The following is a 22493-nucleotide window of genomic DNA, read 5'->3' on the forward strand; positions in this document are numbered from 1 at the left end:
GCCTGTAAACATACTGTTTGGATTTGAGATTTGGATTTAAGATTTGGTTCCACTTACAGTTGGTGATATGATCAGTAAAGTGGGCTTGAGCTCTGTTCTGAGTGGAAACATTTTCTACTGTGAGGGTCCGGGAGGTCTGTGAGCTGCCTCTCTGGGATGGATAGCGGGAGCCAGGCTTCTATTAAAGCTCCACTTATAGGCGCTGTGTAAAGGCAGGTGGGGAAAGGCCCCTGACAGATGAGAAGGTGCTCCGGGGACATGATGAGGAGACCCAAGGCGAGGGTGGAATGAAGTCACGGCCTCTCCCTTGCTTCATCCAGGACAGTGAGGGCGGGAGGACCTCCAAGGGTCTGTGGTTCCACCTTCTCTTTCAAAGGGGTGGGAAATGGTGGAGGTTGAGGGTGTGCTGGCCACGGAGTAACGAAGGGGCGGAGAGGCGAAGTGACCCACATCCCAAGACTTTAAAGAAATCTAGCCAAATTCTACCTTAAGGCTGTGGCCCAGCAGGTGATGGACTCTGTAGCTGTGATGTCCAATGGGAGTTCCTGTGATGATGGAGATGTTCTGTAATCTTGGCGCAGATGGCTTTCTAGCACTTGAGATGTGGCTCGTGTGACTGAATGTGTCATTTTATTTCCTTTTAATTGATTTTCATTTAAATAGCCACATATGTCTCCTTTTCTAGAAGGCTCTTTAAAGGAGTGAAGTTGGAGCCCAGCTGGCCTGGCGCAGTGGTTGAGCATTGACCTATGAACCAGGAGGTCATGGTTCGATTCCTGGTCCCGGGTTTCGGGCTTGCTCCCCAGTCGGGGGCGTGTAGGAGGCAGCCAATTAATGATTCTCTCTCAACATCGATGTTTCTGTCTCTCTCTCCCGTTCCCTTCCTCTCTGAAATCAATTTAAAAAAAAAATTTTTTTTTAAAAAGGAATGAAGTTGGAAAGTAAGAATGGGTTCAGGGAAAAATGTAGAGAGTCCTGGTTACAAAAGCCAAGTTTGTGATCTAAGAACAATCTAGAAAGCATCATAAAGTTAACGCTGCCTGGACCCGGCCCAGGGCAACCCAGTCAGAACCCCTGTTGGTGCCCACCTTTAACTAAGCGCCTCCTTATTCACTAGCAGGAGGCAGGTCTGAAAGGTGGGTCGCGGCAGGTGGTAGAAAGCCTTGGCCGCCACGCTGAAGACTTTGTACTCAATGTATTGGCAGTGGGGGAGCCACTGGAGGAGGAGAGAGCACGGTGAGCACTTTAGGCAAGATTTGTTACAGCACGTGTAAGATGTGAGAGAGGCCGTAGGTGGGAGGCAATCGCAAGGGCTGAGTATTAAAAGGTACCTGGACTGTACATTTCTCCCTTGGAGTATGAGTGTGTTGATTTCACTCTTCCCTGGACTGAACATCGGTTCAAAATGTTCCATAGCAAATATGCGGCTGCACTGAACATTATGGTGATTGAAAATTCCAGTCATTTTTCATGAGCCCCACAGCGGGCTCTTTATAATGAAACGGAGATGCAGCTGCCATTTGAAATAGGGAGTAGGGGCCATGGTATCCATAACAGGGAATGAGTCATCATGGGAAATACTGATCACCGTGCTTAGGGCTCGCCCTCCCCCTCTGAGCTCCAGTGAGCAATCCTGAGGGCTGCGGTGGGAGCGAGGACACCGTAAGCACCGTGTTCCAGGCCCAGCCGGTGACTCATGCACGATTTTGATAGACCGTTGGTGGGTCGCAGCAAGAGACAGACGGCATTCACACACGGAAAAGGAGAAATGTAGCCCAGTGTGTGTTGACGGTTAGGAATTGACAGAATGCCTTTTCCAAAACAGCAGAGTTCCAGTCAGTCCTCCTCTTCTAATGATTCAGGGGAAGAGAGGTCCAGAGGTGAGAGACTGCGTACCTCTGTGAGCCCCCGGGAGGATGGAAGGCTGGGCTTTTAGGAATGATGCTGATCTATGTGGTGGAATTCAGTGTCTCTGCATTTATTCTGTAGCCTCAACTGTTGCTTGAAGGTGGAATGCCATGTAATTTAACCTGTGGTATCAGCGAGAGAAACGATACCTTTCTAAAGACGGGGTTTAGCATATAAGCTGCTTGTTGAGGGCTTGCACTTGTAGAATTGCATTCCCTGCAGGCTAACTTAGAAGTTGAGTGATGAGACCTTTACATAGAGAAGTAAGTTGCATGTATGAGATAGGAAGGTGTTTTTAGGTATGTTACAGGCTTACTTCAAACCACTTAACTTATGCTCCAAAGTAATTGTAAGTTAATGTTGGTAGTATAGCAAATTATGAATGGTTTTAATTGTATGTTTAAAAGTTATGCGTTCACAAGCTTAAATCTGGATATCAGAACTTAAGCGATTCTTGAAATGTATGAATGTCTCCTTAATACACTGATTACAGAGTGGGGGGGGGGGGGGAAGTGTGTGAGTGAGTCCATTGGGTTTCCCAAATCACAAGTCACTTGGCCACCGAGCTCAGCAAACATTAATTAATTCTGACACTGTCATTAGCTGTGTAAGGAGGGCAGGGCGATCGTGCAGCCAGAGCAGAGTCTGGGGCCCTGGACGGAGCCACAGTCTCACAGTGAGTGTCATCCCCTCCGGGTCATCTGAGTCCTCGAACTTGGCAGGCTTGTGGGATAGAGCTGGCAACATGAGTATGAAGAAGACTTTTTTGCTATTCAAAGCTATGACTCCCTCTGAAATATAAATTCAAGATACATGGGAAAGAGGGAAGGGAGCAGGACTCTTAGGAAGAAAAATTTCTATTTCCACCTCCTCCTTTCTCTTGCCCCCCCCCCCAAAAGAGATTAGGAAATCCATAGTAGATACTATGTGCTACTTTGAAAGTCCTATCTCTCAGAGACTTAGGCATTCACTGATTCAGTAAGAAGACTACATGTCTGCTTTGAGCCGTGGGATGGAAACACTATGGTAAACGGGATAGGCCTGGCTCCTGCCCCCCAGGAGCTTGCTCCCTACTGGGGATGCCATAGAAACTGTTTCATTTGAGCAGATATTAAAGGCCAGTCCTTGTACTAAATTATTGGTTCTCAAACTCAAGTGCGCGTCAGGATCCCTGGAGGGCTTGTTAGAACACAGACTGCGTGGCCCTCACCCAGTTCTGATTCACTGGGTCTGGGGGGCCTGAGAATCTAATGGGATTCTGTGGCTGCTCTTGGGACCACCCTTTGAGAACCATTCTGCTGAAGTCTTTGCATGCATTTGCTCAAGGCACACCAATGGTTAGAATCATTGAGGATGGTGGCGGGTACCCAGGCTGAGATATTCCTTTTACGTAATGAAATTCCTTTAAAGGAAACTTGGTTTTGTCTTTAGGCAAAGTTCTTGTCTTATTGTCTTATTCTTCTCTTAAAAAAAAAATTGAATGCATTTCCTGATCATTAAAAACATTTAAAGAGCTAATGCAATCATGAATAAATACTGGGGAATTTTTCATTAAGCAATTGCACTACTATGGCATTTTTTTCCTGAAGGTCTTATAAGACAGAGCAGTGGTTCTCAGCATATGTGCCATGGTAGCAGCATCGTTAGGAATGTGGAATCTTGGGCCCCGCCCCAGACCTAGCGGTCTGAAACCCTGGGCCTGGGGCCAGGCGTCTGTGTCTAACAAGCCCTCCAGGTGGCAGGCTCCAGTTAGAGCACGTCTGAGGAGGAGGGTGGTGACAGCTGGGCTGAGCCTGAGTGAGGGCCCCTGGTGTTCAGTAGTTTCCACTCCCTGCAGACAGTCCAAGTTCAGTTTTGCATCTCATAAATCGAAAGTCTATCCCTTTCAACGTCTTTCAGGGTTAAGGGGAAGACAATCACGACTTTGTCTATGACCTGGTTTTACTAGCAAAGGCTAACATTTCTAACATTTACTAGCAAAGGTAACATAGCACTAATTCTGTGGGGAAAACATAAGGGTCAGGTGATTTGCATTCTCGTCTTGTGTCCACCATGCATGCAGCTGTGTGACGCTGGTTCCCCCTGAGCCTCGCTTTCACTATCTGGAAAATGAGATAAAAATGTGGTCCTGGTCTAACGTGAATAATTGTTGCAACGATCAAGTGGAACAATGAGTATGAATATGCTCTTACAAACTGTGAAGGGCTGTAACTTTGGGATACTGACTCAAAGCTTTGTTCTTCCCAGCAGTAACATGGAAACAGTCCTCTGGAACTCCACTGAGACTGAGAGTGGTTGAGACAACCAATGACACAAATCTCTTCTAAATAAAGTTATTTCTATTTTTGTCTAACATACAAAGGTTGTAAGATGTGGAGATATCATAGAGTCTTGTATGTGTTACTGTAGTGCTTCTATACAGTATATGATGGTACTTTTATTTGAACTAGTCACATCCTAGAACAGTGGTTTTCAAAGCAGGGCCCTCGGAGCAGCAGCACGAGCCTCGCCTGGGAATTGTTAGAAAGGCACCTTTTCAGGCCTCACCCCAGACCTACTGAACCAGCCGCTCCGGGTTTTAACAAGCCCTGTAGTTGCTCCCGACGCTCACTTACGCCTTACAGGAAGGAATGGATTCGGGTCTTCATTGAAGGATGTGACCAGAGCCTCCTTTTCCCAGAACAAGGTGATGGCTTCTCTTTGTCTCCAGCATGGATTTGCAATCACTGTCCTCGCTCAGGCCGCCAAGATTGGGTTACTTCATCAGCGCACCCCATCCCTGCCCGCCCAGTGGAGATCGGAATGCCGCTCGGTGCGTGTTCCAGGCTGACTTCAGGGTGCGAGGAAATTAAAGCTATTTATCACAGACCATTTTCCCTCCGTGACAGGGGAAATGAGCCTTAGCCTGAGAAGGCTTCGCACGGGCCCACGGACAGAGAGCACACGGCGTGGTGAACAGACTTCCATTTCTTTTGACTCTTCCCTTTGAAAGTGAACCTGTTCTGAGCTGCACCAAGTTAATGGTGCCTAAGAAAAACGGGCTGGATTCACCCCAGTCCGCTGCATGACTTAGCAAAGGTGGTAGAATGGCACTTTCTCCCTGGCCTTTCCTTCCTCTCTCTCTCCTTCCTGGGAGGGGACGCTTGGGGAGAGAGGGACAGGGACTAAGACGTGCACATGGAGCCTGTTAGCAGGAGGAAGGTTGGTGCGTGTGGCATGCTGTGGGTCTGGCCTATGGCAGCTCTGGGAAGAAGGGTCTGCCAGAGCGCAGCCACACGCGTTTGTCTGTGCATCGTCTGTGTCTGCTTTCAGGCGGCAGAGCTGGGTAGTTACGGCAGTGACTGTGTAACTGCCAACCTAACATTTTGACGGCCCAGCCCTTTACAGAACCAGTTGGTTAACCCCTGTTGCAGAGGTTCCCCTGAGCTGCCTGGAGGGAGCCCGGTGGAGCCAATGGGCAGGAAGGACAAAGGGAGAGCAGAGGTAGGATGCCCGGGTCCCTCTGGAGCCAGCAGAAGGGAGGCCAGGGAAAGGCGGCGTTCCTTACTGCCTGTTTGAGTTGGGCATGGATTTTGAGAAATGATTCTGTTTTAAATATATTTAAAATTTTTAACTCAATATATGCTTATGATTGTCAAATATTTATGTTTCTTCCTGGGGTGGACACGGGCAGGGTTTTATGTTAAATCCTAGTGAGTAGCATTTATTGGGTACCTACCATGTGCAGAGCACTTTGTATTCATTATACTCTTTAATCTTCACAACAGTTCTTTGAGATGGGTACTATCATCCCCGTTTTACAGATGAGGAAACCGAAGTGCAGAAAATTTAAATATCGCCTAATGTTTTGAAGCTGGTGGTAGAGGCTTGATTTAAATGCAGGTTTTTGTGTGTATGTGTGTTTTTATGCCAAAGCCATCGTTATAAATTAGTATTTTTCAAAATGTGGAGTGAGAAATCAGTTTAGCAAGTTGCAACTGGCATTTAAAAACAAACTGAAGCCCTAGCTGGTTTGGCTCGGTGGCTAGAGTGTCCGCCTGCGGACTGAAGGGTCCCAGGTTTGATTCTGGTCAAGGGCACATGCCTGGGTTGCAGGCTTGATCCCTAGTAGGAGTCATGCAGGAGGCAGCCAGCCAATGATTCTCTCTCATCATTGATATTTCTATCTTTCTCACCCTCTTCATCCTCTCCCTTCCTCTCTGAAATCAATAAAAAAAAATATTTAAAATAAAAAAATTAAATTAAATTAAGTTAAAAAAACTGAATACAATGCAAAATACCAGAGTGTGTCAGATATAGTGTGGGTAAATCTTGATACATGAAACTTTGTTTCAATCATAAAAATATTTATATACAATACACAGATACAGGCACATTTCTATGTATAAATGATATTTCTTAGTGTATCATGGTCAAGTTTGAAAGCAGATATTCTTGCCCGAAGTTGGTGAGGGGGGAATGAATAGAGAGAGGGCAAGAGGGAGAAAATATGAATGAGTATCTGTCCAAAAGACAGATTGAGTGGGTGGGCGAGGAAGTGGGAGGGCTTAGGGAGAGAGAGAGAATGGATGACTCTCTGAAAGTGACGCAGAAATTCAAGGAGAGTGGGAGGGGGAGGAAGAGAGGTAGGAAGTCACATGGTTTTGTCCGCCATTCCATTCAGCGAACATATGTCCCTACTTGAGGTAAAAGCTGGGAACCTGAAGTGGCCTCTTGGTAGATTTTAATTTCCATATACTTCCCTTGCTGTGATCTACTTGCGGTTGTAAGTGTGAATCAAATAAAGAATGTTATGAAACACTGCCCCCAATACAAGCCGTCTATCTCATCTGCTGCTTAACGGAAACTCAGTGATCTGAAGGGGAAACAGTCTGTGTCTGAGTTACTGGGAGAAATTATGAGATTCGCGACACGCCCCTTCCCAAGGAATTGGCAGAGGCAGTTTTGAATATATGTCATTTTTATCTTTTGAGCCCACGAGTTTTGACTCCACAGCACTGCTCTGATGGTTTATGGGAAACCGCCGGTAGCAAAGATGTCGAAGTATTTCATTGTCAGGGAATTCTACAGTCACTGGTATTTTACTTTCAGAGGAATATGGAATCAGTTCGCTTAAAATCCGTTCTTACAGATGTGGACATTATGTGAACATTTGTGTAAAACGTTCCTGTATCAGATGCTTTCAGAAGAGTCGTGTTATTGAATCTTCATCGCTGCCTGCTGAGCAGCCTTATGTCGGTTTTCCTGGAGAAATCAGAGCTCAGCAAGTCCAAATCCCTGCCCAGGTTCTCATCTTAGAGCGGGTAGAGCTAGATTAAACCTTGATTCTCTGATCCCAAATTCCATGTTTTTCCCATTAGACAAACATTGGCAACAAAAGGATGAAAAGCAGTGCTGGATGTTATAATTTAGAAGAATCATTTATTTATAATTCAGAGTATGGTACAAAGCCTAGAATGCCCACAGTTTGATTGTGCTAAGGAGTCCTTATGTCATTTCCTCCTGTCTCCAACGGTATTTCTCCATTTCCAGGCCCCGTTAACAAAGTGGAGATGCTATCATCACTGTGCTTTTTTTGTGATCCATTCTTGGTCTTTCTTGGCTGAAGACCATGATACGCACCAGCTGTATTCTTAACTAAGAATCGTATTACATCAAGTAACGTGGGTAGCCACATCTTGGCTTCAGCTCAGTGGGTGATCTTTTCTTCTTCTTTTCTTTTCATCTTGTTTTTAACTAAGTGGCCTGAGTGCATCTGAGTAAGTAGAGCCCTGGAGTAAACTTCATCTCAGAGGCTTCACGGCTTGTTAGGAAAAAAATCACAACTTTCTCCTCAGTTTGCCACATGCCATTCTCTATACCCCATCCATCTTGCCTGGTCTCACCACCAATATTCTCTTTAAAAAGTAAATTCCCAGGATAAGTGTTGGCCTAGTTCCACTATACCTGCCTCCGTAAAACTTCATGTGGGTGAGTAACCGGGTCCTGCAGCCAAGCGCCTGTCCCGCTCCTGCCCCTGAGTCCCCTCGTTGGTAATACGATCTTGGTCCAAAGGTGTAAGAGGAGATGGTTTCTTCTTATTTATTGGTTTTATTCCTGCATCTTAAAAACGTGCTTGCAAACAGTCACTGCTCCCTTCCCCTACCTGCTGAGTATTTATTACTTTCAGCCAGTTCCTTTCAGAAGCTACTTTTCACTCCAGGGGAGCTCTGTCAGTACAAACACAATATAGATATCACGGGAAACTCCGGGATCTGAGCCTCGTTATAATCGTTATAATCGTAGTGACTGGTGGGACGTGATCTCTGTTTATTCTGTGTCTCAGGGATCCCAGAAGACCCGCATGTAGCTGAGGAGTATTATGCTGACACGTTTGACTCCTGTTCTGAAGAGAGTGAGGAGGAGAAGGAGGAAGAAACGGTGTTGGCAGGACTGGAGGCCGAGGTCAGGGACAAGGGACCCCAGCCTGATTGCAGAGCAAACCAACAGGTACGGGCGGCTGCCCCCAAAAGGGGTGGACTGTCTGGGCTGTGCCTCCCCGAGAGAATCAAGGAAGCCTTGATTCCTGGAAGTGGGAGAGGGGGGACCAGGATTTATTGTAAAGGCTGCCCCTGATGAGTCTTGGTATCCAAGGTCCAGGGCAGGCGGGGCCCCCTGGAATGCCGCGAATCTGGTCTGGGCCATGTTGATGAGGGAAGGGCTGGAGTAGCCAGTACTTATTAGGGGGCAGGAGCGGAAGAAACACTGCAGTGTACACTGAGGAGCACCCCTGTACAGCTTTGAACAAGCAATGCAGAGGTCTCATGAGCAGGGAAAAGGGGTACCTTCCTTCCTGGTAATCAGGTTTGTAAGTCCCATCTCGATGCACCAATTAGTTCTGGGGATGAGGCCCAGAGATCCTGCACTTTGGGGTGATCTTCCTGGCCAGTGTTTGCCTCTGAGGGCCCATTCTGACATGCAGCACTGAGGCCTCTGGGTAAACGCCCTGCCCATAGATCTCCTTAACTAGAGCAAGACTAAGCCCCACGTGGGCCATAGGCCACGAAACAGCCTGGCGTGGGATTTCTCAGTGCTGGGTCTGCAGGAGAGGGAAGAGCAAGGGTGAGTGAGGAGAAAGCTGGTGACCTTGGGCAATTTATGCTCAGATATTTCATTTTCTTCTTGGGCTGTGATTAGTAACCTTTCCAACCCTGAACTTCCTAAGGTACAGAAGCTTTTTACTGACTGGGAACCATCAAGATAGTAAAACAAATGTCCATCAAGGAGCACCTGTGTCCCTACGCACATAATTCAGGGTGGTGGTGGCTGGAGTGGAGAGAAGGTTTACATAAGGCATTCAACCACTTAATGAAGACTAACTAATATATCATAATATTCGGTAAATAAAACAAATGACAAATGTTCTCAGGTTCTTTATAAGAAAAGGAGCGAGAGGCAGGGAGACGGGAACTAGCACAGCATGGCTATGGGGCTGAGCAGAGAAAGGGATGAGGGGAAAGGGAGAAGGAAGAGGTAAAGAAAGGACAAGAGAGAGAAATTAAGAGACAAACATTTGAAGAGAGAGACAAATAAATGAGGAAAATACAGAGTCAGGTGGGGGCTATTCAGAATGCCAAAATCAAACCACTTGCCTTATTCCATTTCTGCATTTTTCCACTGGACTCTGGTGAACAATAACACCTCCTTCCACATAGTACAGTGCAGTTTCCATTTGCTTCTGTGCCACCATCCGAAACAACTGGACAGATGTCACTACAGTATTACAGAGCCTGTGGTGGCAAAACTCATGATATGTAACATATATACACACTCAACTTTTGCCCAAAGCATCAAGGGGTAACATTTTAGTTATTAATCTTATTACTTAAAAAATTTTTATAATAAAATAAAACCGGCTGAGAAAACCACACGAATCAAATAGATGGCAAACGCCACCCCAGTCAAGAAGTAGAGCCTTGCTAGCCACTCTGGAAGTCCCATCTTTGGTATTCTTGTGGGAACATGGGGTTGGAAATCAAACTACCTGTATGAGTCTAGCCTTTGCCACTTGCAGGTTATGCGACCTTATGCAAGTTATTAACCTTCACTGTGCCTCCATGTTCTAATCTGTAAAAAGGGAGCATAGTGGTTCCAACTTCATAGAGTAGCTTTGAGGATTAAATGGAGTTATCGGTGTCATGTACTTAGAATAGTCTCCAGAATTTGCTGTTATTATGATGAAGTTATCCAGCCATCTTATGGCCTTTTTATGATACTGCCAAAATTCTTCAGTGTTAAAGTGAGATTTTACACCTGTAGTAAAAAAAATAACCCTTCTTGTTTCTTAGGGCTGGAGATAAAGATAGGGCAGCAGTGTTGCTCTCTGGGCTGTGCACCTGTCACATGTGGTGTGATAGGCGGTGGTTAATTTTTAATAAATCTGCTGGGATGAGATGCTAAGCTCTCTCACATCCATGATGGTATTTTGTGTCACAAAATCCTGTTGGGTCATTGTTCTGATCCCTTTTTCCAGATGAGGAAACTGAACTTCTAAGAGAAGTAATTTGTCTGGGGCCACACAGCTAGGGAAGGGTCAGAGCCATGCTTCAGGCCCAGATCTGGCACGATCCTAAGGCAGTGCTTTTTCTAGTACAGAAGGCATATCCCCCTGGAGTGGAACTCACAATAAAGTATTAGAGACAGGTCACTACAACCCCATTTGTTTTTCCTCATAATTAGATGTACTTTCCCTCCTCAAAGGTGCTGGCTGTGAGGTGGTGATGGGGTCAACCCTGGCTTTTTTAGGTTATTTTATTAGCAACAGACAAATTACCGTGACAAAACTGTGCCGAGACCCAGTCACTGTTGGCTTGGTGAACTGAGAAAAACCTGTGGCCGTCTCTGGGGTTCACCTCTTCTCCGCTCTCCTCCGTTTGCCCTTCACCCCTGAGTGTGCCAGGGTCCACTTAGGTCAAGCATGGCCAACTCGCGGCCCGCAGGCCACATGCCTCATTTATTTGGCCTGTGTTACCCTTTGAGTTTGACATGCATGACTTAGGTCAGTGGTTGGCAAGCTGTGGCTCGCGAGCCACATGTGGCTTGACGTAGGTGATCATCACACTCGGGGCTCTCAGGTGAGTATTCAGATCAGAGTGGATTCCCCTTCTGTCAGATGGGCCAAAAGTCTCTCAGTTTTTATTTTGATGACAGAAGAGCCTTCTAAAAGGAAAACAGCTGGGGGCTTCGCTAGGATTGATTGCTGGTCCCTTATGCCACCTGTGACCATCTTTTCAGCAGCACTGTCTCCAAAACCGTTTTATTAAGTAGCTAATTGCTGCTGACTGTCAGCCGCTTCTTTGCTGCAGTAAGTAGAACGTCAATAACGCCTCTATGCCGGCCACTGTCATATGGTGGTAGCTTTTCTGTGAGGTCTGTGGTCACTGAATTGGAACCAGCCTCTGAGACCTCAGGGGAACACAGTTTGTGGCTGTCATCATAACAGGGTTCCCAGTGGTAACCATGGGACCTGCCACTGGCAGGGTGTCGTGTGCTCTAATGGACATGTTTTAGGGCTGTAGACGGATGGGTAGACCCTTCCAACTCCCCCTTACTGCCTTGAGCTTCATTTCCCCGCCCACGCGCACCAGCGGTCTCCATTCTAGCCGGACCGTAATGACCTGCCACAGAACTCCCTCAAGAAAGGCTGCTTAGTGAGTGTGGCCTTGACCGATGCTTGCCTTCAGGCTCTTACGCCCAGGATGTTTGTTCTGGCTGAGATAAAGGGCTGTGGAGGCCCCTTTTCCCAGCTAATGCTGAAGTTTTCAGTACGTTTCCCCCAAATCCTCCAGAGGTTTGGAAATTCTCTGCACAGTGAAGCATTAGGAAAAGCAGGAACGATCTGCAGGGACTGGTGCCACAGGGCAGAGAAATGGGTGCGGTCCAGGGAAGGCCCGCACTGCCCAGGACTCGGCTCAGGTCGTCAGGAGAGTCGGGGCTGCTCAGTGTGTCCTCTGGGGGAGGGGTCATCAGTTCCATCGAATCGTAATTATTATAACAGTCACGGCTAACCCTTCCAGAGCCTTCGTTCTGTGCCCAGGACTTCACATGCTGTCAGTTCAGAGCCTCTGGGAAGCCGATAACAAGACAGAATCAGAAATGAGAGGACTGCCTGTGAGGTAGGCCAGAGACCTCAAGCCCCGATGCCAGTCTGCGTATTTGCGGATGAGGAAGGAAGGACTGGATGAGGCCTCTAACTGGGGTGTGAGTCTGAAAATGTGTCCCGGTCCATAGAAAGGAGGGAAGTCCTCACTGGGCAGGAACGTCCTGGCTCTTTTATCCCCAGCGTGCTCACACTGACCGGGAGCCGCCTGGGAGGAGGGTGGCCCTGACATGGACACTGGCATTGGATCCTCAGACGCAGCAGCTGGAGGCCATCAGCCCGCTACGCAGTCCGCAGCAGGCTCACTCTTGAAGATGGGTATCTAAGCAGCACACCTCGCGGCTGCCACAGCCGCATCCCTTCATTTAATTCTTGAACAACCTTTTGATGGGTGTTGAGCAGCTGGAATTCAAATGAGGCCAGGGGTGATGTGAGGCAGAAGGTGAGGGTGGAGAAAGGAGGAGACCATGAGGTAGGGACTTCCGGCCATCGGCCCTGACATTTCAATCAAGGAGTGCCCGAGTGAGAGTGTTTGGTGTTTAAAACAGGAACAGTGCTACACTGGAGTCAGCAGTAGTGATCTGCAACAAAGACGGGTGCGTCATGAGGGCTGCCTTTGGAACACGAAAATCTTTCTCCGTTTATTTCTGGCAAACCTTCCTTGAATTGCAGGACTGTCTTCCCTCGACTGGTGGGCACGAGGCATGTAAGGAGATAAGCAGTTAATCGAGAGCAATTGAGCTGTCGGGAGGCGGGGATTGATGGGAGGCAGCTTCCCTCCGCCTGTGGGAACCCCCGAGGTATTGCAGCAGGGGGGTACCAGGCTCACCAGCTTCCCAAACCCATCGCCCGAGTTCTGGGTGGACGTCGTGGCGCCACTCTATCAGCCTGTCTTCTCCCATCCTTCACATGTCCAACCTGTAGCCCAAAATATCTTAAGCATTCTGTATTGGACGCCTAGGAATGTCTTAGAAACCCTGAAGCAGCTCCCCCACCCCCCACCCCAGATACTGACGGCTGTGCCTGGGGCATTAATGAGAGACAGCTGCAGTTAGCGGTTTTAATAATGCAGAGTAAACAAGGTGTTAGCAATGGACACATTGACAGTCACGTCTCAGTGACTCCGAATTCGGTGACAGAGGTGTTCGCTGTGATGGGAGCCAGGGGGCTGCGTACAGCCCGAGTCTCACAGATGTGGCTCTGCTCCATCCTGACACACATTGTAGCCTTTGCTCCTGGCAGAGACCTCCGTGGGCAGTGAGGCAGGAGTCAGAGGCCAGCTTCCCGAGTTCAGGGCCGCCCCCACGAAGCGGCCATCAGCTCTGTCCGATGGCTTTGTGCTAAGATGCGTCCTCTGACTTCCCACGAAGTATGAATGCAGATAAGCAAGGGCTTGGCTTCTAAGGAGGTTAGACCGAGTTGTGGAAGGTTCACCTGAGTAGGAAATGGATAAGGTCCCCTCAGTGTTTTGGTTTCTGGAACTTAAGACATTTTTCAGGGCTGTCTGCGGATGTGGTTTGAAGGACAGTGGACAATAGCTTAGTAAAGCAACTTGCAGAAAAGGAGGTAGATGGGTTGTTGCTTGGATCAATGATACAACACGTATTCGAGTGTTCTAGGCCCTGAATTTATGGTGGTGAACAAAACAGACCCAGTCGCACCTGCATGGGCATCTCACACAGGCTCACGTACTGAAATAGTGTCTATGGATTGTCAACTCCCAAATACCTGTCTTCCATTCTTCAGCTCTCTCTCAGACGTCTAGACTCACACATCCAGGCTGCCCAGAGTGGGGCCATGTGGACTTCTAATAGACGTCCTGGACTGAGCATGTCCACAGTGAACTAATATCCCAGCCCCATCCGAATCTGCTCCTCCTGAGCAAAATCGACTAACAAACAAAATAGAAACAGACTCAAAGATACAGAGACCAGGCTAACTGCTGTCCGAGGAGAGGGGCACTGGGGGACTGGGTGAAAAGGTGAAGGGATTAAGCAAAGAAAAAAACACCTCCTAGACACAGACAACAGAATAATGATTACCAGAGGGAAAGGGGCATGGAGGTGGTAGAGTAGGGTAAAGGGGGATAAATGGTGACGGAAGGAGAGTTGACTTGGGGTGCTGAACCCACAATACAATATACAGATGATGTATTGTAGAACTGTACACCTGAAATCTATATAATTTTATTAACAATGTCACCCCCAAAATTCAACAATAATGTCTTAAAAAGAGGAAGAAAAGAATTGATATTCATATACACTGAGTGGCCAGATTATTATGACTGACCAGATTATTATGACCACCCTATTGATACAATGAAGTGAATTAGTTATGCAAATAATAATAATAATAATAATAATAAAACCTTGAGAGTATTTGCATTGGAAGTTCTCAATATTCAGTATTTTTGGAAGTGTCAATGAAGTACTGATGGGGTGGTCATAATAATCTGGCCACTCAGTGTACATATAATGACACATCTAAGCCCTTAGCCTGCATCAGGACCACTTTTTCAGCTTCTCGTGGCCTGTGTGTGACTTCAGCTCCAGGAAGAGCCTGGGTGCCTCAAATGAGGTCCCTCAGGGAAAATGGGGCAAGTCCAGAATGAGAGTAAGTAGGGAAGGCAGTTAGGTATGGTTTGCTTCATCCTCTGGAATGTCTCTGAGAAGAGAGGTAACCAAGAGGTGCAAGAAATCAGCCTTTGCACTCGCTCATATCCACTGACAGAAGGGACCCTTGGATGTGAAGCCCGAGGGAGCTGAAGCTGAGCTCCTGTCTGTGGCTGGGGCCATCATGGAAGCTTTTACGTCCACTCTGTACACATTCATAGATCTCCACCTGCTGGGTTGTTCAGCAGACAGAGAACTCGGTGTCAGGCCCGCAGCCCGCCACGAAGGCAACCGTTCCCACTCGTTCCGAGCAGCTTTCAGCCACGGAAACAAGACACTGTGTAGCTGTGACCCTGTCTGTGTCTGTGTCGATATCTGTCCAGCCTTTGGGAGTCAGCCCACCTGCCAGGAGCGTGCCGAGGACCCACGTTCTGCTTAAACTTCTCTGTAGAACCTGCATTTGGAAGCTTTTAAAAGATATATATATTTTATTGATTTTTTTACAGAGAGGAAGGGAGAGGGAGAGAGAGTTAGAAACATCGATCAGCAGCCTCCTGCACACCTCCTACTGGGGATGTGCCAACAACCAAGGTACATGCCCTTGACCGGAATCGAACCTGGGACCTTTCAGTCTTCAGGCCAATGCTCTATCCACTGAGCCAAACCGGTTAGGGCTGCATTTGGAAGCTTTTGATGTAGAACCCAACCTTCCCACCCAGGCCTCTCTAGCTGTGTTTTGTCTCCAGGCTGCATTATATTTCCTGTATACCAAGGCATTGTTCTTAGGCCTCCCTCTGGAGTGTGTACCCTGTTTCTTTCAACAATATCATGAGCTCCCCTGGCTTAGGAGCCCTGCCTTCCACAATATGTGTGTTTAGTGGCTAAGAAGAGTTCAGGCTCCAGAGACTCACTGCCTGTTCCACCTCTTACTAGTTGCATAACCTTAGCCATATTATGGAACCTGTTTGTGCCTCAGTTTTCTCAACTGTTAAATGGGGAGGAAAAACTCCACACCTGGAAGAGTTTAAATAAATGAATACATGTGAGTTGGCACAACATGGCACATAGAAGACCTTAATAAAAGTTAGTGAATACTAACTTCCATTCGCTCACTGAATCGTTCATTCTATGTTATTAGGATTATTTGTTCCCTCCCACACCCCTGTACAGCGTTGCCTAATCTCAGTGTGAGGAAGATGTTCCTGACATGTGCCAGCCAGCAGGTGCTCCCTACAGCCCTGTCTCTGGTTCGTGCTGTTTCTGTTGCATTGACTCAAATGCTTATTGAGCATCTCCGTCCTCAGCAGCAGGCACAGTGACTGGAACTTTTTCATTTTTTTGTGTCCCTTTCCCGTCCCATCTTCTATCCTATCCAACTCTCTGATTCCATTCATTAGGTGTTTCCAACAAGCCATACAGTGTACCAAGGATCTTTATTTCAGTTGCTTCTCATAAGAGCCCTGTGTGAGATGGAGGCCATTATTCCCCTCACTTTACAATTAAAGAGACCTAGACCTGCAGAGGCTTATGGACTGACCAGGGCTACAGAATTAAGAAGTAGGATGTCCTCCTCCACTTTGCTGAATTCTGAGTAGGGAAGAACCCGTCTGTCGGGAGGCTGTAGCCCAAAGAGTCGGTGCCATTCTTGTTTTACCTCCTTGCTAACCACAGAAGCTGGAAGAGGCCTGCACAGACTCAGCATTTGTCATGTGCCAGGGGCCATGCTGGGCGCTGGGGACATAAAAATGGAAAAAAGTTGGTCAGGGACTTCAGTTTGTTCAGTGTCTCAGTTATCGTTTACTGTGTAACAAAACGCCCCAAAACTGAGTGGCTTCAAACAATGGTTTATCCTTCCTCATGATTCTGAGAATTGTCTGGATTCACGAGACAGTTCTTCTGCTCCACGTGAAACTGTTTAACGTCACTCACGTGGCTGTGTTTAGCTGAGAACGTGGCGTGGGGTCCAAGGTGCCTTGCTTACATGCCTGACAGGTGGTGCTGGCTGTTGGCTGGGGGCTCTGTTTTCCTCCATGTGGCCTCTCGCCCTGATCCCTCCAGGAGGATAGCCTGCACTTCCTTATGTAGTCCTTGCCTTCCAGAGAGTAAAAATGGAAGCCACATGGTTTGTTGAAGGCCTGGTTACAGAGGTCACTCGGCACCCCTTCTGCTGCATTCTGTGGCCCAAGGCAAGTTGCAGGGCCAACTCAGTGGGGAAAGGGACTCTACCTCTGGTGAGAGAGAGGAGCGCAGGGATGGGAGGGATGGCTGTAGCCATCCTCGAAAACAACCTGCCACACTCTATCCATCTCACTCTTTAGCCTGAAGAACAGGGTGTCAGAGCAGGAAGGCTCCCTGACCATGTTGGTCTGCAGATGCAGAAACAGACCCAGGAAGCCGAGCTGGTTGGCAGAGGCCAGCACGTTCGGTGGGAGAGCCGGCTTAGAACCCGGCTTACCTGGTTGGTGTCATCGCTGCACATGCCGGCGTGTGCGTTGCTTTCCCTGCAGCAGCGGTGTCTCTGCTAAGCTCCTCCCTGGCTCGACGCTGTCCCGGTTAAGTTTGGAGACTACAAGGTGCAGAAGAAGGGAGAGACCTGCTTTTCTTCTTCTGTTTCTGTGCCTGGTCCCTGCCTCCCTGTCCCTGGGCTGGGCACCAGGGTCTGCAACTCGTGCCTTTGGCCTCCCTGACCAGCCGTGACCCGGCATGGCTTCCTCATCATGGCCTTCCCTGTACATGTGGAACGTGAAGTGACACTGGTTTTACCACATGCATGAGAAGTGGCTGCCCGAACCCCACCAGCTGTTATAAAATGAAACCCAATGTATTCAGATACTGCTTTGAGTAGTTTATTATACTACAGTACATTTTTTCTAAAATCCAAAATTCCAGCAATATAAACTGTATTGCTTGTTTTGAAATGGAGCAGGTGAGCCATAAATTATTAATTTCTCTCAGAATAACCACAGACGTGAAAGTAATTAAGAGATTCCATTTTCCCAGAGCATTGGGATGCTATTTTGAATATTTCCGGCCTCCTGGGTGAAGGACAGATATTTACTTTGTATTAAAGGTAATGTTTGTTATCAAATACTGTCAGACTCATGGGGGTGCCTGACTCTTACTGAGGGTTAAGGTAAATAACCTCCGTTGAGGCAGTTCTTAGATTTTATGACTCCTTGAAGACCATGCATTTCCAAGGAAGAGCTGGTAGAAACGCTCTCTAGGAAAAAATATTCACTTGGTTCCTACTGTAGTGAGTAGATTATAGATTGCATAAAACTGTGTTTTTTAATCCACTCTAATTGCATTTAGCATTTTATAAGTTAAATAAGTCATATTGTTTATTATTAAAATTCAGAAAAGGCATGAGCACACAAAGGATAAAATAAAGATCACCCATAATCCCACCTTATAGTCAGAGCCACTGTTACCATTTTAGTGTATGTTCTTCCCGTCAGAGAGAGAATAAGGGAGAAAGGGGAGAGAGAGATGTTTTTCTTTTTTTTTAAAAAAAGGGGGGATCATACTGTAAAATAATTTTGCAACCAGATTTTCCTGTGTTTAGTTTTGCCTAAATGTGGCAAGAACATTTTTCACGTCATTAAATAGCCTTCTCTTCTACAGGGAAGTGAAGCTGTCTTGTCTTGGCAGCGCAGTGATACTGAGTCGCTGGTCAGGTGTTTGGAGAGCGTCCTGGGTGGCACCTCTCTGGGTGAGTAAGTTTCTTCTTTCCCAACTACAGTGATACTTGCTGACTCGGTGGGCCATCCGAGAAATAGGACGCGTAGGGCTCTCACAAATATTTCAGTCCAGCCTCCTAATTTTCCAACGGAGGAAACTGAGGCCACCAGAGGCTGTGTCTGGCCAGGGACCTGGGATTCTCAAAGAATTGTTTGTTGTTGTTGTCAGTGACCCTCAGTCTCCAAGGATGACCCAGTGGTGGCCCAGCAGAGCTTACTGTCAGTTTTACAGGTTTCTTTGAAGGGAGGTCTGTCCACCTCACTCCTGTAGAAACAGGCACATTCAGTCAGGCTGAGGGGACCGTCACGCTGAAGGTCAGGCAGTTATTGGAAGAGACTGGGTCTGAAAACAAAGCCGAAATTTCTTTAGCATCGTCACTCTCCATATATGAGATGGCTGCACTCCAAGAATAAAACCTTATTTCTTAGTTTCTACTTTTTGAAATCCAAAAGCCAACTATGATAACGTCTAGCATTGGATGATAAACTGTCATTTAAACATTTTTTAATTGTAGGACCAAAAGCCATCTCTTCCAAGGGAATGGCAGGCATAAACATGGCATTGTCAGGGGTGCAAGCATTTTTCACTGTTTTACTCGGAGCTCTCTGCACAACGTGTGGCCCTTTTCTAGCTTATTCCCATCTCTGTGTGCGAAGCCTCAGTGATCACACAGCGCCCTGATTTTTCCTCACCCCCTTCTTCCCGACAAGTGTTTATAAAGCACACATGATAAGCCAGATGTTACAGAGTGATGGTGAAAACAAGGGCCCTGTCTTAATGAGCTCCCAGCGTAGTCAGGGCATTGTGATGAAGACAACACGTACTGTGAGTGAGCCAAGTGGAGGGCAGAGGTCCACTCTGGGGTGCAGCCTGGGGAAGGCTTCACAGAGGAGGGGAAGCTTTGTCATTTCCTGTACCTGTGAGGCAGCACAAGATCTCATTCACTGTAGTATCCTCAGAATCTAACACATATGCTGGCACATAGTATTTTTAAAATAATCATTTAATGAATAAATGAAAAGATGAGTAGAGTTACCAATTGGTCAGGAGGGGGAGGTATTCTCTAGAAAGGATCAAAAAGCGTGAAAGCTCAGAGGTATGAAATAACTGAGTATATGCATGGAACTATCAAGAATTTTGATGCTGCTGGAATATAAGGTGTGAGGAAGGGATAAGCAAACCTGGGCCAAGGCCATAGAGAATCTTGTATGCCAGGTTAAGGAGCTTGATCTTTCCCCTCCGGATTAGGATACCACTGGTTTTTAAGCAATTCAGAAAAGATCACCTTTAACAAACAATAAGGAGGATGCTTTGAAAGGAGTGACCTGAGGTGGGGAAATGGATATGAGTTCTCATTACACAGACAGCAGATGGTGTTACTATAGTAACCATTCAGGCCCATCACTACTCAGTAAGGACAGAAGATGACCTTTGTCTTCCTTCACTTAGAAAATTCTGTCAATTTATTTCTTAGTAACCAGACTATGAACCACGGGAGCATATGAAGTTTAACTTTTTTTATGTTTGAGAATTTAGCGGTACTTCTAGAGAGAACTCATCAGCAGAATGACACAAGTCCTTGGTAAATTATATTTATTAAAAGACTTGTTTTATAGATCTAAACTGGATATTGTCACAGAAGCACTTAAAACAGATACTACTTCAACATCTCTCTGCCCATTAAGATTCCTTTGGTGTATTGATATGTTTGGCTTTTTGAAAATTGTTACCCCTCAATTCTTCCAATGAACTTGGGTAATAACTATTTAATCTCTACTAAACAATGTGACTGATACACACCAGAGAAGGCAACAGGGTTTACGGAACCCTTAGAAACTCCTTGGCTTAAGCTCTTCAAACTCTAAGCTGCTAAGTATAGGGATGATTGACAGGCATTTAACCTTGCACTACTGTGTTTTTCATCTTGACAGAAAAGAATGTCTCAAAATAATTACAATGATTCCAACATAGTGGTTTATCTTTGGTTACTGACATGTTGAAACCACTACTTTTGACTCATAAACCACTTGGATCGTTGTGATGTGAATGCACAATATTTGTTTGCCACTATCCCTTCTGTTTATGCATTAGAGAAAATAATTTCTATAAGTTCTTTAAAACTTGAAAAGATGCAACAAATTAGAATTAGTGTCAATTTACAGAGAACCTGCTATCTGTCTGTTACCATGCCAGACCATTCATTTGGCAGATTTGTGGTGATGGGAGCAGGGAAAAGGCTTTGTGCTATAAATAAATCCCTAAAACAATATTAATACTCATTCTTGGTAGTAAACTCTTAGTGAAGGACATTGTATATTACTGTTAGCTAGGGAAAAAGTTCCACTGATATCAGCAACCATGCCCTCATTTATTACTCATACATTATTTTTTTAAATATATTTTATTGATTTTTTACAGAGAGGAAGGGAGAGAGATAGAGAGTTAGAAACATCGATCAGCTGCCTCCTGCACATCTCCTACTGGGCATGTGCCCGCAACCAAGGTACATGCCCTTGACCGGAATCGAACCTGGGACCTTTGAGTCCGCAGGCCAATGCTCTAGCCACTGAGCCAAACCGGTTTCGGCATTACTCATACATTATGATTTCAACACAGTTAACATGCTCTGCAGAGGAATGGTATTAGCTCACAATGATGCCTTAGGCCTGATCCTGCCACTGAAAGCTTAGATTTCAGAGGGGAACTAAGACAAGAGCCTAAATAACTATATAACAAGAGAGCAAGGATTCCCAAAATGAGGATATTGCTTTTAGTTGGGGGATAGAAGTCATCAGGGAAGCTTGAAGGAGATGGAAACATCTGAGCTCATTCTTGATAGAAGGATGAATTTGGCCATGAGGAGATGCAGGCTTTGCTGGGGAGTGGACAGCAGTTCCACTTGGTGTTATTTGTCTGAATCATCACACTTGTGAATATGGCATGAACTATCTTGGTAGCTAATTTTTAGTATTTTTCCTAAACAAATAAAGCCTTCTTTTCCTTGAAAAATGTGTTTAATAGGATCTTTAATATCCAGCACCCTTTTGTGTGGAGAGGAATGGTCACTGCTATTTGCACTGGACATAACATTCAGTATATTAGGTTAAATTTATTATATGTGTTGCAATTTTTTAACCGGTTATTTTATGTTTATTGTTTCTTTGGGGGGTTTTTTGGTAAAGGAAATTTTTTTATTTTTTATGTAGGAAAATAAGACTGAACTTTATTTATAGAGTCTAGCTTCCTGTGTTTTTTTTTTTTAAAAAAGAGTTTATGTATAGGCTCCAAAATTTTCTTATAGGACTTTTATTGTCTTATTTTTCACATGAGGTTTTTTACACCCATAGAATTTATTTTTTTCCATTTAATTTAAATTTCCCTTTTTGTGATATCACAACTCCTGGATATTGTCTTTTTCTGACTCTCTTTTGGTCTGCTCATCTGGCTCCTTAATCTTCTATCAACACCAGAACGGTCTAATTCCAGTGCCTTTACAGGATGTTTTAGTATCTGACAGGTCAGGTAACTATGCACCCTTCTGTTCATAGAGCGCAATTGGGCATTTCTTGGCCCAGAACCACTATAGGGTACACAAGGAATAGCAAACATAGTTCATGTTTTCAAAGAACTTCTGGGCACAATTCAGCATCTCTAGACCAGATGACTAGAACTTTGGGCAGGAGGTAATGAACACCAGATGAGGGAGTCAGACCGCGTGGACTAGGCAAGTTCTCAAACTATAGCGAGCATCAGAATCACCAGCTTGCTGGCCCCAACACTAGAGGTTCTGACTCAGTTGGTTTGGGGTGGGCCTGAGATCTGCATTTCTAACAAGTGCCCAGGTGATGCTGATGCTATGGTCCAGGAACTGCACTTTAAAAACCACTGGACTAGGACGGGGGGAAAATGGCGGAGGTATAAAGGGACGTGTCCTGTGCCTTCTCCTGGAGCAGATAAGGGTGAGCAGCTGAAACGGGTAGCATACAGCCCGAAAAGGCAGAGGATTTTCAGCTGAGAGACTGTCTGCAGCTAGGAAAGACCGAGGACCCCCAGGAAAAAAAAGGACGGTTGGAGACTGCAGCTGCCTCCTTGTA

The 22493-nt window shown here is 46.2% G+C and overlaps 1 protein-coding gene across 1 annotated transcript in view; it reads left to right on the top strand.

Moving 5' to 3' along the window:
• NEK11 (NIMA related kinase 11) overlaps positions 1–22493 on the top strand; it is a 170142-nt gene that overhangs the window by 97025 nt on the left and 50624 nt on the right. The window contains exons 14-15 of the mRNA XM_006770193.2: positions 8234–8397; positions 18283–18370. Of these exons, the coding sequence (XP_006770256.1) occupies positions 8234–8397; positions 18283–18370 (252 nt within the window). The remainder of the gene's footprint in view (positions 1–8233; positions 8398–18282; positions 18371–22493) is intronic.

Source organism: Myotis davidii, unplaced genomic scaffold, assembly GCF_000327345.1.
Source record: "Myotis davidii unplaced genomic scaffold, ASM32734v1 scaffold962, whole genome shotgun sequence".
Taxonomy (NCBI): Eukaryota; Metazoa; Chordata; class Mammalia; order Chiroptera; family Vespertilionidae; genus Myotis; species Myotis davidii.